Source organism: Oncorhynchus gorbuscha, linkage group LG13, assembly GCF_021184085.1.
Source record: "Oncorhynchus gorbuscha isolate QuinsamMale2020 ecotype Even-year linkage group LG13, OgorEven_v1.0, whole genome shotgun sequence".
NCBI lineage: Eukaryota > Metazoa > Chordata > Actinopteri > Salmoniformes > Salmonidae > Oncorhynchus > Oncorhynchus gorbuscha.
The window spans coordinates 96,097,280-96,121,442 of NC_060185.1; the positions used below are offsets into that span (position 1 = coordinate 96,097,280).

Here is a 24,163-nt window from a genome sequence, read left to right on the forward strand (position 1 = left end):
GTGTCTGAGTAGAGTTTTATTAGTAGTGTCTCAGCAGAGTTTTAGTAGTAGTGTCTGAGCAGAGTTTTAGTAGTAGTGTCTGAGCAGAGTTTTAACTCTGTGTTTGGAGAGAGTCCTATTCATCTATGTCCAACCCTAGGGACAGCACACTTCCATGGAAAATATTAATTGTTGTTCAATATTTTGTTCATCAATGATTGTGTTTCTATCTCTTGCCTTGGTATAGAGTCTAAGATTAAATGGACTGTGACGTTGAGCTCCTATCACATGACGTTGAGCTCCTATCACATGACGTTGAGGTCCTATCACATGACGTTGAGATCCTATCAAATGACGTTGAGATCCTATCACATGATGTTGAGGTCCTATCACATGACGTTGAGGTCCTATCACATGACGTTGAGATCCTATCACATGATGTTGAGGTCCTATCACATGACGTTGAGGTCCTATCACATGACGTTGAGCTCCTATCACATGACGTTGAGATCCTATCACATGACGTTGAGATCCTATCACATGACGTTGAGATCCTATCACATGACGTTGAGCTCCTATCACATGACGATGAGCTCCTATCACTCAGCAATACTGTATCTTACACCCATACTTGCAAATATATTAAATCGGCTACAGGTTTATTTACTTTCAAGCATGTTTTGCAGTTAAAATTAAAATTAAAATGTTAGAATTAGAATTAGCATAGAATTGGTTTTGTATTGGGAATTAAACCAGTCATGTCAGAAAAGTGACATGTCCTGTAATGTGATTGTGATTTAGTCCTATATAACAATAGTAATAGTAACAGTAAGTTATGGTTTTATTAGCCTGCCGTTCTTATGATTCCTGTGCATCAAACGCCTCCACTTCCCTCATAAGAACAGCAGCTGTTCATTCTCCTGGTCTGAGATTTGCGTGGAGTTCAAAATGTATAAATAACAACCTCTCTGTGAGAAAACTGGCACACACAATGTTTAAAGTCTTTTTTTGTGCGAGCGCACCTTCGAAAAAATTGGATCCCAAGAAGAAAGGCAGAGATTGGCTTTGGCAATGTAAACATATGTTTCCCAATTCCAAGGAAGCCCTTTTGAATTGAGAGAGCGAAAGACTCAGGTCAGACCAGAGTGAGAGGGAAGTTACGACAGTGGGAGGGAGCCTCATTGCCAAGGGCCAAGTTGTGTCTCTGTTGGAGGAAAGCAAAGGAAGTTCCTGTCCCTCCCTGCAGGTTGAAGCCCAGAGAGAAGGACTCTGGAGTTCACGGAGGGAAGACAGAGAGGGACCACCTCGAGAGGACAGACAGAGAGGGACCACCTGGAGAGGAGAGACAGAGCGATACCACATGGAGAGGCCAGACAGAGATGGGAACGCCTGGAGAGGCCAGACAGAGAGATACCACATGGAGAGGCCAGACGGAGAGGGACCGCCTGGAGAGGACAGACAGAGAGGGAACGCCTGGAGAGGCCAGACAGAGAGGGAACGCCTGAAGAGGCAAGACAGAGAGCGAACGCCTGGAGAGGCCAGACAGAGAGGGAACGCCTGGAGAGGCCAGACAGAGAGGGACCGCCTGGAGAGGACAGACAGAGAGGGACCGCCTGGAGAGGACAGACAGAGAGGGACCGCCTGGAGAGGCCAGACAGAGAGGGAACGCCTGGAGAGGCCAGACAGAGAGGGACCGCCTGGAGAGGCCAGACAGAGTGGGACCGCCTGGAGAGGAGAGACAGAGAGGGACTGCCTGGAGAGGCCAGACAGAGAGGGATCGCCTGGAGAGGGCTGACAGACAGACAAGGAGGCAGACAGGGAGGTAGGCAGGAAGAGGTCTGAGTCACCTAGCCCCGACAAGAGAGAGAGAGAGAGCGGGCATGTGGACAGGAAGACACTCCCTTCTCTCTCTCCACAGAGAAAAGAAGGTCAGGTGCCTAACCTAACTTTCCTAAAGGGCCTAGAGGATCTTCCTATGGTCCAACCCACCAGCTGTACACATGGTCTCTAACCTCTGGCACCTGGTCTAACTCAACATGGTCCAACCCACCAGCTGTACACATGGTCTCTACCATCTAGTTCCTGGTCTAACTCAACATGGTACAACCCACCAGCTGTACACATGGTCTCTACCATCTAGTTCCTGGTCTAACTCAACATGGTCTTTACCCCCCTCTGGCACCTGGTCTAACTCAACATGGTCTTTACCCTCTGGTACCTGGTCTACCTCAACATGGTCTTTAACCTCTGGCACCTGGTCTAACTCAACATGGTCTTTAACCTCTGGCACCTGGTCTACCTCAACATGGTCTTTAACCTCTGGCACCTGGTCTACCTCAACATGGTCTTTAACCTCTGGTACCTGGTCTAACTCAACGTGGTCTTTAACCTCTGGCACCTGGTCTACCTCAACATGGTCTTTAACCTCTGGTACCTGGTCTACCTCAACATGGTCTTTAACCTCTGGCACCTGGTCTAACTCAACATGGTCTTTAACCTCTGGCACCTGGTCTAACTCAACATGGTCTTTAACCTCTGGCACCTGGTCTACCTCAACATGGTCTTTAACCTCTGGCACCTGGTCTAACTCAACATGGTCTCTACCCCCCTCTGGTTCCTGGTCTAACTCAACATGGTCTTTAACCTCTGGCACCTGGTCTAACTCAACATGGTCTCTACCCCCCTCTGGTTCCTGGTCTAACTTAACATGGTCTCTACCCTCCTCTGGTTCCTGGTCTGACTCAACATGGTCTCTACACTCCTCTGGTTCCTGGTGTAACTCAACATGGTCTCTACCCCCCTCTGGTTCCTGGTCTAACTTAACATGGTCTTTACCCTCCTCTGGTTCCTGGTCTGACTCAACATGGTCTCTACCCTCCTCTGGTTCCTGGTGTAACTCAACATGGTCTCTACCCCCCTCTGGTTCCTGGTCTAACTTAACATGGTCTTTACCCTCCTCTGGTTCCTGGTCTGACTCAACATGGTCTCTACCCTCCTCTGGTACCTGGTCTAACTCAACATGGTGCGGCAGGGTAGCCTAGTGGTTAGAGCGTTGGACTAGTAACCGGAAGGTTGCAAGTTCAAACCCCCGAGCTGACAAGGTACAAATCTGTCGTTCTGCCCCTGAACAGGCAGTTAACCCGCTGTTCCTAGGCCATCATTGAAAATAAGAATTTGTTCTTAACTGACTTGCCTGGTTAAATAAAGGTAAAATAAAAATAATTAAAAAAGAAATGGTCTCAACCCTCCTCTGGTTCCTGGTCTAACTCAACATGGTCTCTACCCTCCTCTGGTTCCTGGTCTAACTCAACATGGTCTCTACCCTCCTCTGGTTCCTGGTCTGACTCAACATGGTCTCTACCCTCCTCTGGTTCCTGGTCTAACTCAACATGGTCTCTACCCTCCTCTGGTTCCTGGTCTAACTCAACATGGTCTCTACCCTCCTCTGGTTCCTGGTCTGACTCAACATGGTCTCTACCCTCCTCTGGTTCCTGGTCTAACTCAACATGGTCTCTACCCTCCTCTGGTTCCTGGTCTAACTCAACATGGTCTCTACCCTCCTCTGGTTCCTGGTCTGACTCAACATGGTCTCTACCCTCCTCTGGTTCCTGGTCTGACTCAACATGGTCTCTACCCTCCTCTGGTTCCTGGTCTGACTCAACATGGTCTCTACCCTAATCTGGTTCCTGGTCTAACTCAACATGGTCTCTACCATCTAGTTCCTGGTCTAACTCAACATGGTCTCTACCCTCCTCTGGTTCCTGGTCTGACTCAACATGGTCTCTACCCTTCTCTGGTACCTGGTCTAACTCAACATGGTCTCTACCCTCCTCTGGTTCCTGGTCTGACTCAACATGGTCCCTACCCTCCTCTGGTACCTGGTCTAATCAACATGGTCTCTACCATCTAGTTCCTGGTCTAACTCAACATAGTCTCTACCCTCCTCTGGTTCCTGGTCTGACTCAACATGGTCTCTACCGTCTAGTTCCTGGTCTAACTCAACATGGTCTCTACCCTCCTCTGGTACCTGGTCTGACTCAACATGGTCTCTACCCCCCTCTGGTACCTGTTATAACTCAACATGGTCTCTACCCTCCTCTGGTTCCTGGTCTAATCAACATGGTCTCTACCATCTAGTTCCTGGTCTAACTCAACATAGTCTCTACCCTCCTCTGGTACCTGGTCTAACTCAACATGGTGCGGCAGGGTAGCCTAGTGATTAGAGCGTTGGACTAGTAACCGGAAGGTTGCAAGTTCAAACCCCCGAGCTGACAAGGTACAAATCTGTTGTTCTGCCCCTGAACAGGCAGTTAACCCGCTGTTCCTAGGCCGTCATTGAAAATAAGAATTTGTTCTTAACTGACTTGCCTGGTTAAATAAAGGTAAAATAAAAATAAATAAAAAATAAATGGTCTCAACCCTCCTCTGGTTCCTGGTCTAACTCAACATGGTCTCTACCCTCCTCTGGTTCCTGGTCTGACTCAACAAAGTCTCTACCCCCCTCTGGTACCTGTTATAACTCAACATGGTCTCTACCCTCCTCTGGTTCCTGGTCTGATTCAACATGGTCTCTACCCCCCTCTGGTACCTGGTCTAACTCAACATGGTCTCTACCTTCCTCTTGTTCCTGGTCTGACTCAACATGGTCTCTACCCTCCTCTGGTTCCTGGTCTGACTCAACATGGTCTCTACCTTCCTCTTGTTCCTGGTCTGACTCAACATGGTCTCTACCCTCCTCTGGTTCCTGGTCTAACTCAACATGGTCTCTACCCTTCCTCTTGTTCCTGGTCTGACTCAACATGGTCTCTACCCTCCTCTTGTTCTTGGTGTAACTCAACATGTTCTCTACCCAGTGGGTTAACTGCCTTGTTCAGGTGCAGAATGACAGATTTATACCTTGTCAGCTCAGGGATTCGATCCAGAAACCTTTCGGTTACTAGTCCAACGCTCTAGCCACTAGGCTAGGCTAAAGTTTGTCAGATTGTATCATCACCCATATGATCTCTACATCTCACTGGTGATCAAGGGGATTTATGTGTTTATCTTTCTAGTTTCACTCCTATTCTGAGTGTCATACATAATCAATCTGAAATACAGTCTACGTTTGGAAATGTACAAATAATCTACTATCATCTCTATGATGGCACTATTCAACCTCTGGAACTGCTCTGTCTTGCGCCACAGTCAATGTGAAGTCAGTTTGTGCGTGTGTGTGTGTGTGTGTGTGTGCGCGCGCGCGCGTGCGTGTGCATGTGTGTGCGTGCGTGTGCGTGTGTGTGTGTGTGTGCGCGCGCGCGCTGGACTGGATGGAGGCGAGTTGAGCCTGTGCTGTGCGCGCTGTTGGGACCAGCAGCTTTTGCAACGAAAACGAAATCCGATCCTCTGTCGAGCAGAGCAGCAGAAAGGGGGGTGTGGGGGAAGCAGATACAGTTCAATTGGAAAAGCTTGTGGAACGGTAACTAAAGAGCGGAGGTCGCTGACTTTTTAAAAGGTAAGGAAAGACTAAAAAGGGAGTGGTAAAGTTACTTTGTAACTTCCTCGTGAGAGCAGAAAACGTATCGGTAAATGTATTTCCACTCTAAACTCTGACGTTTTCCTTTAGTTTTTAAAGCTAGAGAGAAGTTGAATGATTTTGTAACTTAGAATGTGCCTTTTCTTTATTTATCCAGGTATGTGCGGTGAAATAACGTTTATGGATGTTTAATGAACTTTCCATAGTGTAACTTTTTCTCTCGTAAATGGGATTGAATTCACACTTGATGAATGTTCTACCATGTGATGCGGTAATTTAATGTAGTGGAAAATTGAATCCACGCTACTTCATGGCCATATGACATCTGTGATTTCTGTCTGAAGTTTAGTCTACAAACAAAAACGGTTAGAAAACGGTTGACTGTCATCATATTTCTGCTTTGCACTCGTCACTTTTTGGCATTTTTTATTTTACCTTTATTTAACTAGGTAAGTTAGTTAAGAACAAGTTCTTATTTACAATGACAGCCTAGGAACAGTGTGTTAACTGCTTTATTCAGGGGCAGAACGAAAAGTTTTGTACCTTGGCAGCTCGGGGATGTGATCTAGCAACATTTCAGTTACCAGTCCAAAGCTTTAACGACTAGGCTACCTGCCGCCCCTTTTGGGTTAATATATTTACCAAATAACGGTCATTAAATGCCTAAATCATTACAATTTATTCAATTGTACTGCGCACACATAACTCAGTGTGTCCTACCATTGCACAAAGCAAACGTCAGGAGAAAATAACTATTTTGGGTCGTCAATATTTCATTATCATATCAGAATGCTCTTGATTGATGGTTTGTGTGTTTGCGCAACTATGCGTCACCTGATAGGTGTATTGAGTCCCAAATGGCACCCTATTCGCTACATAGTCCACTCGCTCTCTCCCTCGCCCTCTATCACTCTAACTCTCCTTCCCCCACTCTCTATCTCTCTCTGCCCCCCCCCCCCCTTCCTGGTCTGGTCTGGTCTGGTCTACTGGCTGTAAACTGTAGTTGGAGGGATCATCATGCTATTTAATCTAAGACCCACTCAGAGCCAGGAAGATCTGCCTTTAATATGAACACCCTGGGAAAGCTAAGTGTGTCCCAAATGGTGCCCTATTCCCTATATAGTCCACTACTTTTCCATAAGGTTCTGGTCAAAAGTAGTGGACTACAGGTAGGGGATAGGGTGCCATGTGGAATGCAGACCCCAAGTCAGAGTTTGGAGCCAGCTGGTTGGCTGGTTTAGTCGTTGTTGTGATTGACTAGGACACCGTGGTTCCCATCAGTCGATGTACAGTAGCTGTCTGGATGGTCGTGGTGTGGAGAGAGGTTGAAGTTTTGCCTGTCTGGATGGCCGTGATGTGGAGAGAGGTTGAAGTTTTGCCTGTCTGGATGGCCGTGATGTGGAGAGAGGTTGAAGTTTTGCCTGTCTGGATGGCCGTGATGTGGAGAGAGGTTGAAGGTCTGCCCGTCTGGATGGTCGTGATGTGGAGAGAGGTTGAAGGTTTGTCTGCCCGGATGGCCGTGATGTGGAGAGAGGTTGAAGTTTTGCCTGTCTGGATGGCCGTGATGTGGAGAGAGGTTGAAGGTCTGCCTGTCTGGATGGTCGTGATGTGGAGAGAGGTTGATGGTTTGCCTGCCTGGATGGTTGTGATGTGGAGAGAGGTTGATGGTTTGCCTGTCTGGATAGTCTTGATGTGGAGAGAGGTTGAAGGTTTGTGGCTGAAACGGTATGGAACATAGACCTGTGGCTGAACCGGTATGGAACATAGACCTGTGGTTGAACCGGTATGGAACATAGACCTGTGGCTGAACCGGTATGGAACATAGACCTGTGGTTGAACCGGTATGGAACATAGACCTGTGGCTGAAACGGTATGGAACATAGACCTGTGGCTGAAACGGTATGGAACATAGACCTGTGGATGAAATGGAGAGGTACATAGACCTGTGGCTGAAACTGTATGGAACATAGATCTGTGGCTGAACCGGTATGGAACATGGACCTGTGGCTGAAACGGAGAGGTACATAGAGCTGTGGCTGAAATGGTATGGAACATAGACCTGTGGCTGAAATGGTATAGAACATAGACCTGTGGCTGATACGGAGAGGTAAATAGAGCTGTGGATGAAATGGAGAGGTACATAGACCTGTGGCTGAAACGGTATTGAACATAGATAGACCTGTGGCTGAAACAGAGAGGTACATAGACCTGTGGCTGAAACGGAGAGGTACATAGACCTGTGGCTGAAACGGAGAGGTACATAGACCTGTGGCTGAAACGGAGAGGTACATAGACCTGTGGCTGAAACGGTATTGAACATAGATAGACCTGTGGCTGATACGGAGAGGTAAATAGAGCTGTGGATGAAATGGAGAGGTACATAGACCTGTGGCTGAAACGGTATTGAACATAGATAGACCTGTGGCTGAAACAGAGAGGTACATAGACCTGTGGCTGAAACGGAGAGGTACATAGACCTGTGGCTGAAACGGAGAGGTACATAGACCTGTGGCTGAAACGGAGAGGTACATAGACCTGTGGCTGAAACGGTATTGAACATAGATAGACCTGTGGCTGAAACGGAGAGGTACATAGACCTGTGGCTGAAACGGTATTGAACATAGACCTGTGGATGAAATGGAGAGGTACATAGACCTGTGGATTAAATGGAGAGGTACATAGACCTGTGGATTAAATGGAGAGGTACATAGAGCTGTGGATTAAATGGAGAGGTACATAGAGCTGTGGATGAAATGGAGAGGTACATAGAGCTGTGGATGAAATGGAGAGGTACATAGAGCTGTGGATGAAATGGAGAGGTACATAGAGCTGTGGATGAAATGGAGAGGTACATAGTGCTGTGGATGAAATGGAGAGGTACATAGAGCTGTGGATGAAATGGAGAGGTACATAGAGCTGTGGATGAAATGGAGAGGTACATAGAGCTGTGGATGAAATGGAGAGGTACATAGAGCTGTGGATGAAATGGGGAGGTACATAGAGCTGTGGGTGAAATGGAGAGGTACATAGAGCTGTGGGTGAAATGGAGAGGTACGTAGAGCTGTGGATGAAATGGAGAGGTACATAGAGCTGTGGATGAAATGGAGAGGTACATAGAGCTGTGGATGAAATGGAGAGGTACGTAGAGCTGTGGATGAAATGGAGAGGTACGTAGACCTGTGGATGAAATGGAGAGGTACGTAGACCTGTGGATGAAATGGAGAGGTACATAGACCTGTGGATGAAATGGAGAGGTACATAGACCTGTGGATGAAATGGAGAGGTACATAGACCTGTGGATGAAATGGGGAGGTACATAGAGCTGTGGATGAAGTGGAGAGGTACATAGAGCTGTGGATGAAGTGGAGAGGTACATAGAGCTGTGGATGAAATGGAGAGGTACATAGACCTGTGGATGAAATGGAGAGGTACGTAGAGCTGTGGCTGAAAGGGTATTGAACATAGATAGACTTGTGGATGAAATGGAGAGGTACATAGACCTGTGGATGAAATGGAGAGGTACATAGACCTGTGGATTAAATGGAGAGGTACATAGACTTGTGGCTGAAATGGTATTGAACATAGATAGACCTGTGGCTGAAACGGAGAGGTACATAGAGCTGTGGATTAAATGGAGAGGTACATAGACCTGTGGCTGAAACGGTATTGAACATAGATAGACCTGTGGCTGAAACGGAGAGGTACATAGAGCTGTGGATTAAATGGAGAGGTACATAGACCTGTGGATGAAATGGAGAGGTACATAGAGCTGTGGATGAAATGGAGAGGAACATAGAGCTGTGGATGAAATGGAGAGGTACATAGACCTGTGGATGAAATGGAGAGGTACATAGACCTGTGGATGAAATGGAGAGGTACATAGAGCTGTGGGTGAAATGGAGAGGTACATAGAGCTGTGGATGAAATGGGGAGGTACATAGAGCTGTGGATGAAATGGAGAGGTACGTAGAGCTGTGGATGAAATGGAGAGGTACGTAGAGCTGTGGATGAAATGGAGAGGTATGTAGATCTGTGGATGAAATGGAGAGGTACGTAGAGCTGTGGATGAAATGGAGAGGTACGTAGAGCTGTGGATGAAATGGAGAGGTACGTAGAGCTGTGGATGAAATGGAGAGGTACGTAGAGCTGTGGATGAAATGGAGAGGTACGTAGAGCTGTGGATGAAATGGAGAGGTACGTAGAGCTGTGGATGAAATGGAGAGGTACGTAGAGCTGTGGATGAAATGGAGAGGTACGTAGAGCTGTGGATGAAATGGGGAGGTACGTAGAGCTGTGGATGAAATGGAGAGGTACATAGAGCTGTGGATGAAATGGAGAGGTACGTAGAGCTGTGGATGAAATGGAGAGGTACATAGAGCTGTGGATAAAATGGGGAGGTACATAGAGCTGTGGATGAAATGGAGAGGTACATAGACCTGTGGATGAAATGGAGAGGTACATAGACCTGTGGATGAAACGGTATTGAACATAGACCTGTGGATGAAATGGTTTACGATTAATAAAGGGTTGATCTACAGCCTTGAAGACATTATAAAGTCATGCCCGAGACTCAGAGACTGACTGAGGCAGTGATTTAGTCCCAAATAGAACCCTATTCCCTATCCTATTCCTTATACAGTGCCCCATAGGGCTCCGGTCCCACAGTAGTGCACTATGTCGGGAATAGGGTGCCATTTGGGAACGCTGAGAGGGAATGTTCTGGAATGCTTGGTGAGAGACCAGATGGTAGAGAAGAAAAACTTTCTCCTGCTCTGAACGGAGCTCTTAAACTCGGATAATAAAACCAAGCCTCCATTTTCAACAGAAACACTGTTTTATGTTGTTGTTGTTGTTGTTGTTGTTTTTTAAAAATCACATTGTTTAAATAAGGTGCCTCGGTGCCAAGTCATCATCGTCAACATATTATATTACTGAATAAAAAATAGTTGATTTTGTCTGAAATGCTTTCCTCGTTGCTAAACCTGAACCTTAAATATCCAATGCAGGCATTTTTATCTGAGTAAAAAAATGAAGTACCTTAACGTGTTTATTTTCAAAAGAATTGGCAAAAAGGAACAACAAATTGCTTCTTAAGCCAAATAGCAATTTTGGTGGGAGTGGTCTGAGTGGGGAGGGTAAAACTTCAAATCTAGCTTTTATTGGCAGAGAGGTTTGAAACTCTTTCTTATTGGTCTATAAACTAATTTACAGCATGGTGATGTCACCGTGGAAAGCCCAACGCTTCATCCCATCAAAACAGGCTGATATTTCAGTCAGTTTTACACTAAAAGGACATGCTCATCTGTAGCTCAGTTGGTAGAGCATGGCACTTGTAACGCCAGGGTAGTGGGTTCGATCCCCGGGACCACCCATATGTAGAATGTATGCACACATGACTGTAAGTCGCTTTGGATAAAAGCGTCTGCTAAATGGCATATATATTTTCACAATTTCACAGTGTTATGCCATCCTCATAAGTGTGGAAACACATTTAAAACACATGAAAATCATGTTTTTTGTAGTCCTTTCCTGAATCAAGTGACCTTGTGGCCTCATGGGTGGAATATTTATTTATTTTTATTAACTCACAATCCAGCATTTTATCTCAAATAGTTTTTGTTTTATTTCAGTCTTCTGTGACGTATATAAAGTGTAATATTGGGATGAAAACTCAAAATGTGATACATTTCAACTCTTTATCTGACACGGTACAGGTGTCTTCTTTTCTTAAGCCCATAACCGTGTGTGTGAGGTGTAATACTTTTGTTTCAAAGTAGATTTGTTTAGGACTACCAAGAAACACTCTGTGACCCTGATTTATCCCACTGCAGTAAAAGGTTCAACCTAAGACCTGTAGTATTTGTTCCACTTTTGTCGAGCAGGATGTTCTCTTTTGTGAAAGTGTTTGTTTAAACATTTGTCCACAGTCTAGTCAGAGAGTCTTACTAGTGCCAGTCTGAACAGTGAAACACCAAACCAGTCCGTGAACTAAACTAACTAAACTAACTAACTAACTAACTAACTAACTAACTAACTAACTAACTAACTAACTAACTAACTAACTAACTAACTAACTAACTAACTACCACATTTGGTTGGAGGGATTACACAGTACAGCACCAGGTAATGATAACCATATGTAGCAGAAACAATTATGTGCCTTTTTAATCAGTACAGCTACACTGCCTTTTTAAATAGTACAGCTACACTGCCTTTTTAAATAGTACAGCTACACTGCCTTTTTTAATAGTACAGCTACACTGCCTTTTTAAATAGTACAGCTACACTGACTTTTTAAATAGTACAGCTACACTGACTTTTTAAACAGTACAGCTACATTGCCCTCAAAATGTTTTCAAACCTCTTGACTTTTTCCCACGTTGTTGTGCTAAAGCCTGAATTTAAAATGAATTAAATTGAGATTAATATGTCACTGGCCTACACACAATACCCCATAATGTCAAAGTGGAATTATGTTTTTTGTAATTTCTACAAATTATTTAAAAAAATGAAAAGCTGAAATGTCTTGAATCAATAACTAAAAAAAGTGCATAATAATAATGAGTTGCACTGTGTGCAATAATAGTGTTTAATGTACATTTTGAATGACTACCTCATCTCTGTACCCCAGACATACAGCTATCTGTTAAGGCCCTCAGTCAAGCAGTGAACACAAAAACCATGAACGTTTTACAGTGCCTCACAAAGAAACTCACCTATTGGTAGATACATTTTTTTTTCTTTTTTTTTACGATAAAAAAAAAGCTGACAAGTATTTCTTTGAGCATGGTGAAGTTATTACCACTCTTCATATTTTCAATCATGGTGGTGGCTGCATCATGTTATGGGTATGCTTGTCATTGGCAAGGACTAGGGAGTTTATTTTAGGATAATAAAATAAAATAAAACGGAATAGAGCTAAGCAGCTGCAAAATCCTAGAGGCTTTCCAACAAACACTGGGACACAAATTCACTTTTCAGCGGGACATTAACCTTAAACACAAAGCCAATTATACACTGGATTTGCTTATCAAGACGACATTGAATGTTCCCGAGTGGCCTAGTTACTGTTTTGACTTAAATCGTCTTGAAAATCTATGGCACGACTTGAAAATGGCTGTCTTGCAATGATCAATAACCAACTTGACAGAGATGGAAGAATTTAGAAAATAATAATGTGCGAATATTGTACAATCCAGGTGTGCAATCCAGGTGTGCAATCCAGGTGTACAATCCAGGTGTGCAATCCAGGTGTGCAATCCAGGTGTGCAATCCAGGTGTGCAATCCAGGTGTACAATCCAGGTGTGCAATCCAGGTGTGCAATCCAGGTGTGCAATCCAGGTGTACAATCCAGGTGTACAATCCAGGTGTGCAATCCAGGTGTGCAATCCAGGTGTGCAATCCAGGTGTACAATCCAGGTGTACAATCCAGGTGTGCAATCCAGGTGTGCAATCCAGGTGTGCAATCCAGGTGTGCAATCCAGGTGTGCAATCCAGGTGTGCAATCCAGGTGTACAATCCAGGTGTACAATCCAGGTGTACAATCCAGGTGTACAAAACTCTTAGAGACTTACAATGGTATATTCTAACATGCATTGATTCAGCCGTGTCAATACTTATGTAAATTAGGTATTTTTTGTATTTCATTTTTTCAGTAAATTTGAAAAAGACTCAAAAAAATAATGTTTTCACTTTGTCATTATGAGGTTTTATGTGTCGATAGGTGAGGGGGTAAAATAATGTTTTCACTTTGTCATTATGAGGTTTTATGTGTCGATAGGTGAGGGGGTAAAATAATGTTTTCACTTTGTCATTATGAGGTTTTATGTGTCGATAGGTGAGGGGGTAAAATAATGTTATCCGTTATGAATTCAGCCTGTAACACAACTAAATGTGGAATAAGTGAATTTATGTTACTGTCTCCTCAGACTTGTTAAAACCTTGTCCTCGTTGGTTCACATTAGTTTGAACATTTACCAAGCTTATTGTTGAGGGAACGCTTTCAACAGAGGTGTTGAAATTGTTTATTTTGTTTTCTGTAAAAGATGATAGCTAACTAACACACGTCCCCAGTCTGTTCTGGGGTTATGAGTTCAATGAATTTGTACAAGCTTTTGTTGCTGTCATCAAATAACAATCTTGATTTCTCTCTCTCTCTCCCCACCATCCTCCATCACTCCTTCTCTCTCCTCTCTCTCTTCCTGCATCTCTCTCTCCCCACCATCCTCCATCACTCCTTCTCTCTCCTCTCTCTCTTCCTGCATCTCTCTCTCCCCACCATCCTCCATCACTCCTTCTCTCTCCTCTCTCTCTTCCTGCATCTCTCTCTCCCCACCATCCTCCATCACTCCTTCTCTCTCCTCTCTCTCTTCCTGCATCTCTCTCTCCCCACCATCCTCCATCACTCCTTCTCTCTCCTCTCTCTCTTCCTGCATCTCTCTCTCCCCACCATCCTCCATCACTCCTTCTCTCTCCTCTCTCTCTCTTCCTGCATCCCTCTCTCCCCCTCCTCCTCTCGCTTACTTTCCCTTCCTCTATCCCCTCCAGACCTGACACGTAGCGCCAGCCTATCAGAGAAGGAGTTGAAGGAGGCGAGGGTGAGGTCACAGATCATCGCTGCCCAGTTGACCATCCCGTCTGGCTGCTCCAACTCCCGCGGAGTCCAGCTCTTCAACCGCCGCCAGCAGAGAGTCAACGCCTTCACGCTAGAGAGCTGCGGGGAAAGAACGAGGGAAGAGGAGCGAGAGGAGAGAGACGGAGACACCAGGAACAACAACCTGACATGGGAAGAAGAGCGAGGGGGACCTAGTGAGGGGACAAAGACAGACAGACAACTGAACTGCAGCGGGATAAAACAACCACTCTGGTCGCCACCCTCTGGAAGTGAGGTCACCGGAAGTGACGTCATGAAGGACCCAGGTGACGAGCACATCTACGAGGAAGTGGAAACAGTGACACAGGAGAGACACTTCAAGCCGGTGAACGAGAGACAAGGGGAGGAGGAAGAGAGGAGTGGAGAGAGAGAAAGAGAGGAAATATACGAGGATATTGAGGGTGAAGTGAAGGATGAGATTATGTCAGTAAATGAAAACAACACCGGTCCAGTCAGAGAGGAAGTGGGGATGAATAGAGGGTCATACACATACCCCACAGCTCCCCCTGAGACCCGTAATGGCTTCCACAGCACCCAGGGCTCTGCTGGAGAGATCCATAATGGAGGCCGAGTTTCTATGTCCCTGTCCAGACAGGCCCCCACCATCGTCAACCGGACAGCCAGACCCTTCTTCTCCCCGCCCACCGTACAACCCAAGTCCCCAGAGGCCAGGAGTCCCGTCATGGATAACAACATACCTCCAGCTCCCTCTTATCCTACCCCAACTCTTCCCCCAGCTTCCTCAGACTCCACTCCCCCTCTCCCTCCTTTCACTGCCACTCGCCCCGTAGCCTTCTCCCCTCCTCCCCCTCCTCCCTCATACCCCATGCCTCCTCTCCCAGCCTTCCCCATCCATCCTCCTCCTTCTCCCTCCCAGTCTCTCTCCAGTCCTCCAGCCATGTCTACCGTCATGTTCCCTAGATCTACACCCGTCTCCCAGTACAACCCTGCTCCTACAGCTGCCCCAGTGTCCCAGTATCTACCCCCCAACCCTCCTGTCACCCACAACATCCCTCCTCCAAGTTCCCCCAGAGCCAACACCTTTGTCCCCTTCACCCCTCAGCCTATTGGTCAACAGAACCAGCAGCAGCCAATCAAAACGGGAATCCTGGAGGAAGGGGCGGCGGCCATCAGACGATCGTCGACAGCCAGGAAGTCCATGTTCACCTTTAAGGAGAAGCCTGTCATGGCACCCAACCCTGAACTCCTCTCTCTGGTCCAGGGGAACGATGATAGGAAGAAGCACGGCCTCCGCTCCGTTCCCGACTCAGCCCCAGAGGAGGAGCTGCTGGCTCTGGGGGCCGAGGCCTCTAACTTCCTAGCCAGGGAGGAGGTGAAGGCGGAGGCTGCCAACGTGCCGGAGTGGTCCTCCTGTCTCAAGAGCTCCAGGACCAGGGAGCCCAGGGGGCAGCACCAGCCAGAGCAGATCCTGACCAACGCATCAGGGAAGGGGGCCGAGCTATTCGCTAAGCGCCAGTCCAGGATGGAGAAGTACGTAGTGGAGAACCAGAATGTCTCCGGTGGTGGAGGTGGCCAGATGAGGTCTCCGTCTCCCACCGCGTCTCTGCCGCCATCTTGGATCTATCCATCTAATATGCCTGGCCGGGTCAAAGCTATTGCTAACAACACTGACCTCAGCGCCAGGCTGACCCGGACCCTCCAGACCCCTCAGCCCTCGAACAGGAGGCCCAGCCAGCAGGCTCAAACTCCGGCCCCAGTCCCCGAGGAACCACCCTTGGAGAACGGCTGCACCAAGATAGAGATGGATCTCTCCAGGCACAAGCCCTACCAGCTCAACTCCTCCCTGTTCATCTTCAACCCAGTCCAGGACTCTACCAGCACCCTGCTGAGCGCTCTGCCCCGGGGGGCCCCGCCACCACCTAAACCCCTGGTCTCATCTGAGGCCTACACCAGGCAGGCCTCCCTGCCCTCCTCCAACCCTCCATCACACAACTACAACAGCCTGCCCCGCTTCAGGCCTACCATGTCCCCTTCACTTCAGCCCCCATCAGGAGGAATTGGAGGTGGGGATAACTATCCTCCACAACACGGGGGGACTCCACAGCTGAGGGACCCCAGGATCACCTCTCCTGTCTCTGCCTTCTCTCCGGAGAGAGTGGCCTCTCCTCGGTCGAGCGTCCAGGCACCCAGACCCACCTTCTCTGCCAAGAGGGCAGGGATCGAACCCCAGGTGTGGAGGCCTTCTTTCTTCTTCTACCAATAGATCTACTCTGCTTTGACTCTGTTTCTACTCTGAACTGTGTTAACATGACCAAAGTACAACAGATGGACAGAAAGAGCCTTATTTTACTATATTGCAAACAACAGAAACAACCGATACACACAGTGGATTTATTAGATACCTAGATAGTACAGGATTAGACATCACTGTTGATGTTATTTCACAGTACAAAGCTCAACATAGATTATTTCTCTTCACTTAAAGCCACACATTTTTGTTTGAGTTCCTTGTGGAATCTTGCTTTCATGGTTTTGCTGCTTCATTAGTGGTTAAATCAAATCCCAGAAAAAGGAACATTATTTAATGTCAGATGAACAGGGGAATATTTGTCAAATAGTACAATATATAAAAACCACTGAGTGTACTTCCGTCAACTTCGGGTTCACACTTTATCCAGTGTTTTTCCCCTTCATGTCTCCAGAAAGACTTGATACAAAGAGAAAGAGAAAGAAAGAGAGCGAGAGAGAGAGAGGAAGAGAATAGCAGAGAGAGAGAGAGAGGAAGAGAATAGCAGAGAAGAGAGAGAAGAGAATAGCAGAGAGAGAGAGAGAGAGGAAGAGAATAGCAGAGAAGAGAGAGAAGAGAATAGCAGAGAGAGAGAGAGAGAGGAAGAGAATAGCAGAGAAGAGAGAGAAGAGAATAGCAGAGAGAGAGAGAGAGAGAGAGGAAGGAAGAGGAAGAGAATAGCAGAGAAGAGAATAGCAGAGAGAGAGAGAGAAGAAGAGAATAGCAGAGAAGCGAGAGAAGAGAATAGCAGAGAGAGAGAGAGAAGAAGAGAATAGCAGAGAAGCGAGAGAAGAGAATAGCAGAGAGAGAGAGAAGAAGAGAATAGCAGAGAGAGAGAAGAAGAGAATAGCAGAGACCAACAAAGAAAACAAGATACACAAATCCCTTTAACAGATGCTCTGGCGTCTATTTTATGATCTATGATTTGTAATTTAATACAAGCTTACAGACATGAAAGTATCAGGCAGGGAACTCCCTTTTAATGTCTCTGTTTCTAATATAGACTGACTGCTGTTTGAAATGGCACCCCTATTCCCTGTACAGTGCACTACTTTTGACCAGGGCCCATAAGGCGCAGGAGTAGTGCACTATGTAGGAAACAGAGTGTCATTTGAGACGTAGACCTTAGAATAATAATAATAATAATAATATATGCCATTTAGCAGACGCTTTTATCCAAAGCGACTTACAGTTATGTGTGCATACATTCTACGTATGGGTGGTCCCGGGGATCGAACCCACTACCCTGGCGTTACAAGCGCCATGCTCTACCAACTGAGCTACAGAAGGACCACGACCTTAGACTTCTGATTCTCAGTTTCTCAGTTTCTCAGCCCTTAGACGAGAACTACCAAATGATAGACTGCTGTTAGCTTCCTGTGAGCCTCTGACTCTGAGGCCGTCGATGTCAGTCATTTACACACTGCTGCGTGCCAGTTTGACGTAAGGTATCTGAAATGGCTTTTTACGACTTGACTGAGCAATAATTTCAGGTGAAGTGTTTATACGTAGAACGACATAGAATGAAAATATAACTCGTGATTGTTTTCAGATTTAGGGCGTTGTTTACCAAAACCAAATAGGGGAGCCTCAAAACATACACGTGTTTGGAGCTAATGGACAATAATAATAATAATAATAATAATAATAATAATAATAGGTATAGCTTCCTGGTTTATCTTATCTCTGATGCACTCATTTCCTATTCATGGAACAACAATATAGAATAAAACAAATGTTTTCAGATGTGTTGATCACTAAACCATCTAGCTGACAACAAGGACATTGGTTGTTCTGTTTCTCTATTCTTTTATGTGCTGATTTCTGTTTTCCAATTCTGTATCTAGAAAACTTCAATTTTTTTCCTGTTTTGGACTGTTTCTTTTTCTCTCCTGATTAAACCTTTATCCTTTCTGTTTTCCTGGAAACCTCTTTCTTTTTCTCTCCTGATTAAACCTTTATCCTTTCTGTTTTCCTGGAAACCTCTTTCTTTTTTTCTCCTGATTAAACCTTTATCCTTTCTGTTTTCCTGGAAACCTCTTTCTTTTTCTCTCCTGATTAAACCTTTATCCTTTCTGTTTTCCTGGAAACCTCTTTCTTTTGTTTTGTCTTTTTTTCTTCTATTGTCTGTTTCTTCTATCCTGACGTTTTCCACTCATCTACCTTTATAGTACCCATAATCAGAACCATAATCAGACCCATAATCAGAACCATAATCAGACCCATAATCAGAACCATAATCAGACCCATAATCAGACCCATAATCAGAACCATAATCAGAACCATAATCAGAACCATAATCAGACCCATAATCAGAACCATAATCAGAACCATAATCAGAACCATAATCAGACCCATAATCAGAACCATAATCAGAACCATAATCAGAACCATAATCAGACCCATAATCAGACCCATAATCATGTTCTATTGCCATAGTTTACTGAAGAATATAGTACATCGACCACATGTATATCTCTGCAGGAAAACATTTGAAAACAGTCAATAGACACCACACAAATACATATTCCTGAAGACTAACACCAGATAAATACATCAAAGCAAAACCAACAATCAGTCTTTTTTAAAGATGTAACAGTTTTAAAAGATTCTCTCTTAAGGTAATGGTAACACCCTGTACAATATGAGTGATCACACTGCATTCCACAACCTGTTTTTTTTTTGTGAAGAAAGGGTCTTAGCTTTCTAAAAGCCCCCAAGGGTTAAAAGCATTCTGACAAATAGTATGACCCCATGGCCCCTACCTTCAAAAGAATGGTATGACCCATTGGCCTTTCTTGTCTAGCATGAAAACACTCCAGGCTCAAGGTACAGGTTACCCTTAGGGCCTAAGTAGGTACGGATATGTCACATGCTTCGTAGACAACAGATGCAGACAAACAGTGACATGTTTACGTATGGGCCCTTCCCAACAATGCAGAGTTAAACATAAGATTAAAAAGTGACACAGTGAATAATAAATAAAAAATAACATAGCTATATACAGGAAGTAGAAAATAACATGGCTATATACAGGGAGTAGAAAATAACATGGCTATATACAGGAAGTAGAAAATACCATGGCTATATACAGGAAGTAGAAAATAACATGGCTATATACAGGGAGTAGAAAATAACATGGCTATATACAGGGAGTAGAAAATAACATGGCTATGTACAGGGAGTAGAAAATAACATGGCTATATACAGGAAGTAGAAAATAACATGGCTATGTACAGGAAGTAGAAAATAACACAGCTATATACAGGAAGTAGAAAATAACATGGCTATGTACAGGAAGTAGAAAATAACATGGCTATGTACAGGAAGTAGAAAATAACATGGCTATATACAGGAAGTAGAAAATAACATGGCTATATACAGGAAGTAGAAAATAACATGGTTATATACAGGAAGTAGAAAATAACATGGCTATGTACAGGAAGTAGAAAATAACAGGATTATGTACAGGAAGTAGAAAATAACACAGCTATATACAGGGAGTAGAAAATAACATGGCTATATACAGGGAGTAGAAAATAACATGGCTATATACAGGGAGTAGAAAATAACATGGTTATATACAGGAAGTAGAAAATACCATGGTTATATACAGGAAGTAGAAAATACCATGGCTAAGTACAGGAAGTAGAAAATACCATGGCTAAGTACAGGAAGTAGAAAATACCATGGCTATATACAGGAAGTAGAAAATACCATGGCTATATACAGGAAGTAGAAAATACCATGGCTATATACAGGGAGTAGAAAATAACATGGCTATGTACAGGAAGTAGAAAATACATGGCTATATACAGGGAGTAGAAAATAACATGGTTATATACAGGGAGTAGAAAATAACATGGTTATATACAGGAAGTAGAAAATACCATGGCTATATACAGGGAGTAGACAATACAGGAAGTAGAAAATAACACGGCTATATACAGGAAGTACCAGTACCGAGAAATGGACAAGGGTACGAGGTAATTGAGGTAGCTAGGTACTGTATATATTTGTAAGGGTAAAGTGACTATCAGCAGCGTGTGTGGTGAGTGTGAAAGAGTGTGTGTGTGTGTGGCATCAGTACGCATGTGTGTGCATGTTATGTGTGTGTGTGGGCGCATGTGGTGTGTGTGTGTGTGTGCGTTGGGGTTGTCGGTGTAGAGTCCAGTGTGTGTGTGCATAGAGTCAGTGCACAAGAGTTGGTGCAAATGGGTCAATACAGGTAGTCTGGGACAAGTATCCATTTTAGTAGCCATTTTATTTACTATTTAGCAGTCTTGTTTAGAAGTCTGATGGCTTGGGGGTAGAAGCTATTCAGGGTCCTGTTGGTTCCAGACTTGGTGCATTGGTACCGCTTGCCGTGCGGTAGCAGGGAGAACGGTGTATGACTTGGGTGGCTGGAGTCTTTTACAGTTTTTTGGACCTTCCTCTGACACCGCCTGGTATAGAGGTCCTGGATGGCACCATACGCTCTACCCTCTGTTGTGCCTTGCGGTCGCATGCCAAGCAGTTGCCATACCAAGCGGTGATGCAGCCAGTCTAGATGTTCTTGATGGTGCAGCTGTAGATTTTTGGGGGGAGAATCTGAGGGCCCATGCCAAATCTTTTCAGACTCCTGAGGGGGAAGAGGCATTGTCGTGCCCTCTTCACAACTGTGTTGGTGTGTTTGGACGTTGATAGATCCTTAGTGATGTGGACACAGAGGAACGTGAAGCTCTCGACCCGCTCCACTACAGTCACGTGGATGTGAATGGGAGCACACTCCCCCTGATTACTGTAGTCTATCATCAGCTCTTTTGTCTTACTGACGTTGAGGGAGAGGTTGTTGTCCTGCCACAACACTGCCAGGTCTCTGAACTCCTCCCTATTGGCTGGTCTCATCATCGTTTTACCACCATTGTGCAAAATAAACTTTCTAGTTTACCCCATTAGTTAACACTATCAATGTTTTCCTCTACTGGGTGAATTGCCAATATTAGCCACGTTTAATGCAACATACTGAAACAAAATGAACTAAGCAAGACTTAGTATGCAAGATACTTTTTTTTGCAGCGCAAGACAGAATGAGCTAAGTAGCCATTAGGCAGAGGCATCATTTGTTTTCTCTGTAATAATGGTATGGGAAGAACAATTAACTTTATTTTGTATAGTGGTTTCTTGCATCTAACAACGCATCTTACATTGAACACCACACATTGGCTACTAATACAGGCTGAAAGCTCTCTCTGTTTAAAGCTCTTACTCACATCGGCTACGGAGAGCGTGATCACACAGTCATCCGTAACAGCTGGTGCTCTCATAGATGCTTCAGTGTTGCTTGCCTCGAAGCGAGCATAGAAGGCCTTTAGTTTATCTTACATTCATCTCTCTACCCTAGTTTAGCATCATCATGGTGTCTCACATTCATGTCTCTCTAACCTAGTTTAACATCATCATGGTGTCTCACATTCATGTCTCTCTAACCTAGTTTAACATCATCATGGTGTCTCACATTCATGTCTCTCTAACCTAGTTTAACATCATCATGGGGCCTCCCATTCATGTCTCTCTAACCTAGTTTAACATCATCATAGTGTCTCACATTCATGTCTCTGTACATTCACATGTCTTTATACTCTTTACTCTCTCTCCACAGACGAGGAAGGAGTCGCCTCCAACCCCGACCCACACCACCCCCACTCCCACCAGGACACCCCAGTTCACCCGTCGGTTCAGCAGCCCAGAGGGACCCCCCACTCCCAGTGGGGTCCGGTCCCCTACCCCCCAGACCAGCATGAAATCCTCCTCCTCTTCCAGGCCCCACCACCAGGGCACCACCACACCCACCTCCCCTGTCTCCCCACCCTGGGAGACAAGGTGCCAGTCCCCCGCGGTGGTCAACCAGACCACCAAACCCTTCTCTACAGCCTCTTTATCCAGGCCTAAACCATCCACTACCACCTCACCTATATCGCCTGTATCTCCCTGGGGGTCCCGCTGTCAATCCCCTAACATCAACCAGACAACCAAGCCTTTCTCCACCACCATCCCCAACTCTTCCTCTTCCAGACCCTCTCACCAAGGCAACATCACCTCTCCTCTCTCCCCCTCACCCCTGTCCCCTCCCTGGGGTTCCAGATGCCAGTCTCCCATCGTCAGCCCCAACAACTCCAAGGCAAACCATCGCCTGTTAGCCAAGAACATTATCAACGCGGCCAAACGTAAAAACAGCCCGTCCCCAGGTGCTCTGAGCGGCCTCAATCTCCCAATCTCCCCACTAGGTGACAACACCACCCACCAGCACCACCAGGGCTACGACCACAGTAGCAGCAGCTCCAAACCCCCCCTTCAGCCCCTACCAGTCCAGGGCCATGGGGTGCCAGTCCCCCCCCTTTGCCAGCCCTCCTCCCACCCCTACAGGGGTGATCCGGTCCCCAGTAAGGCTCTACAACACCAGGTCCCTCACTGACTCGGATGCTTCGGTGGAGTCGGAGGACTCTGGGTTGAGGTCTCCAGGACTACAGCGTACCCACAACACCTGTCCCCGGGGCTGGGGCGGCAGCCTGAGGGTGAAGAGGGGCAGTTTTGGCACCGACCTCTAGGGGGAGCCGGAGAGAGAGGGTCAGGAGAAAGGACCATTAAGCGAAATAAGAGAAAGAAAAAAAAAACAACATTGATAAAAGGGACTGGTGGGTTTCGGATAATTCTTCATTTCATTGACCTATAGGAGCATCTAAGATGGAGTGCTCAGTGCTGCCTCACAGGGGAGGAAAGGACTTTGAAAGGAACTGACCTTATGTGTTTGTTGCTTTGGGACAATAATGTTGACCACAAAGTAAAGAACCCGATGCCCTTACAATGCAGCTGGGACATAGAAGCAAACTGTCTGGTGATTTTAAAGTCAACTAAAAAACCCACTGATTTAGCTGGCTGGCTTATAGAAAAGTCCAGGACCATCAAGCTCAGAGCTCAACAGTGGGATTACTGAGAGGAGATTGAAGGGACAATTCACTGTTGCCTCTTCCTCTCATTCTTACATCTTATAAAACACGTTATACATTTATTTAAATAAAAGGGAAGTGAAAGGGATTCTAAAATCCAGAGACTTGTCTGTAACTTTTGGAAACAAAATGTGTTGTTGTAATCAAGCATTGCTGAAATGTAAAACGAGCTTTTGACTTTGACAAGAGTTCCTTGAATAATCTAATTATTACAGTAGCTTACTTATGTTTACTCTTAAAAAAAAAGTGTTTATTGTAATTTGTACCAAAAAAAGAAGAAGAAGAAGAAGAAGAAAAGGTATACAGGCTAGAAGAAAAATACCAAAGATAATATCTGGAATGATGTTTTCAAAACAGTGTTACACTTTTCATCCCCCCCCCCCCCACGTAAGACATTGATAATGTGGTGTTGTAGATAGGCCCTTTGCAGTTGTTTTGTATGTATATATATATATATGTTTTAATGTTGCTGGGTATACATTGGAATAGAAAAGAATGCAGTTAAACCATAGGATGACGTGACACAGGTCAAACTGGGGGGGGGGGGGGGGGGGGTGAGGGTGCCATTTTAAAATGGCACCCTATTCTCTACGGTGCACTACTTTACACCCGAAGCCTTATGGGGCCCTGGTCAAAAGTAGTGCACTAAATAGGGGTGCCATTTGGAAACAGAGCACCATTTAGGACGCATCCAGAGTATGGAGAGGTCCATTTTAGTTCTGTAGTAGTCGTGTCTACAGGGAGGCAGGTATAGGAGTTTTGTAATATAATATTACAGTTTACT

General features: G+C 45.4%; 1 protein-coding gene across 3 annotated transcripts in view; it reads left to right on the forward strand.

The window, feature by feature from the left end:
- Positions 1-23,567, forward strand: part of LOC123993759 (synaptopodin) — a 49,273-nt gene extending 25,706 nt beyond the window's left edge. For all 3 annotated transcript variants that reach the window (XM_046296235.1, XM_046296232.1, XM_046296233.1), the window contains exons 4-5: positions 14,040-16,336; positions 22,035-23,567. In XM_046296235.1, coding sequence (XP_046152191.1) covers positions 14,040-16,336; positions 22,035-22,847 — 3,110 coding nt within the window. In that variant the 3' untranslated portion in view covers positions 22,848-23,567. The remainder of the gene's footprint in view (positions 1-14,039; positions 16,337-22,034) is intronic.
- Positions 23,568-24,163: the final 596 nt, after the last annotated feature.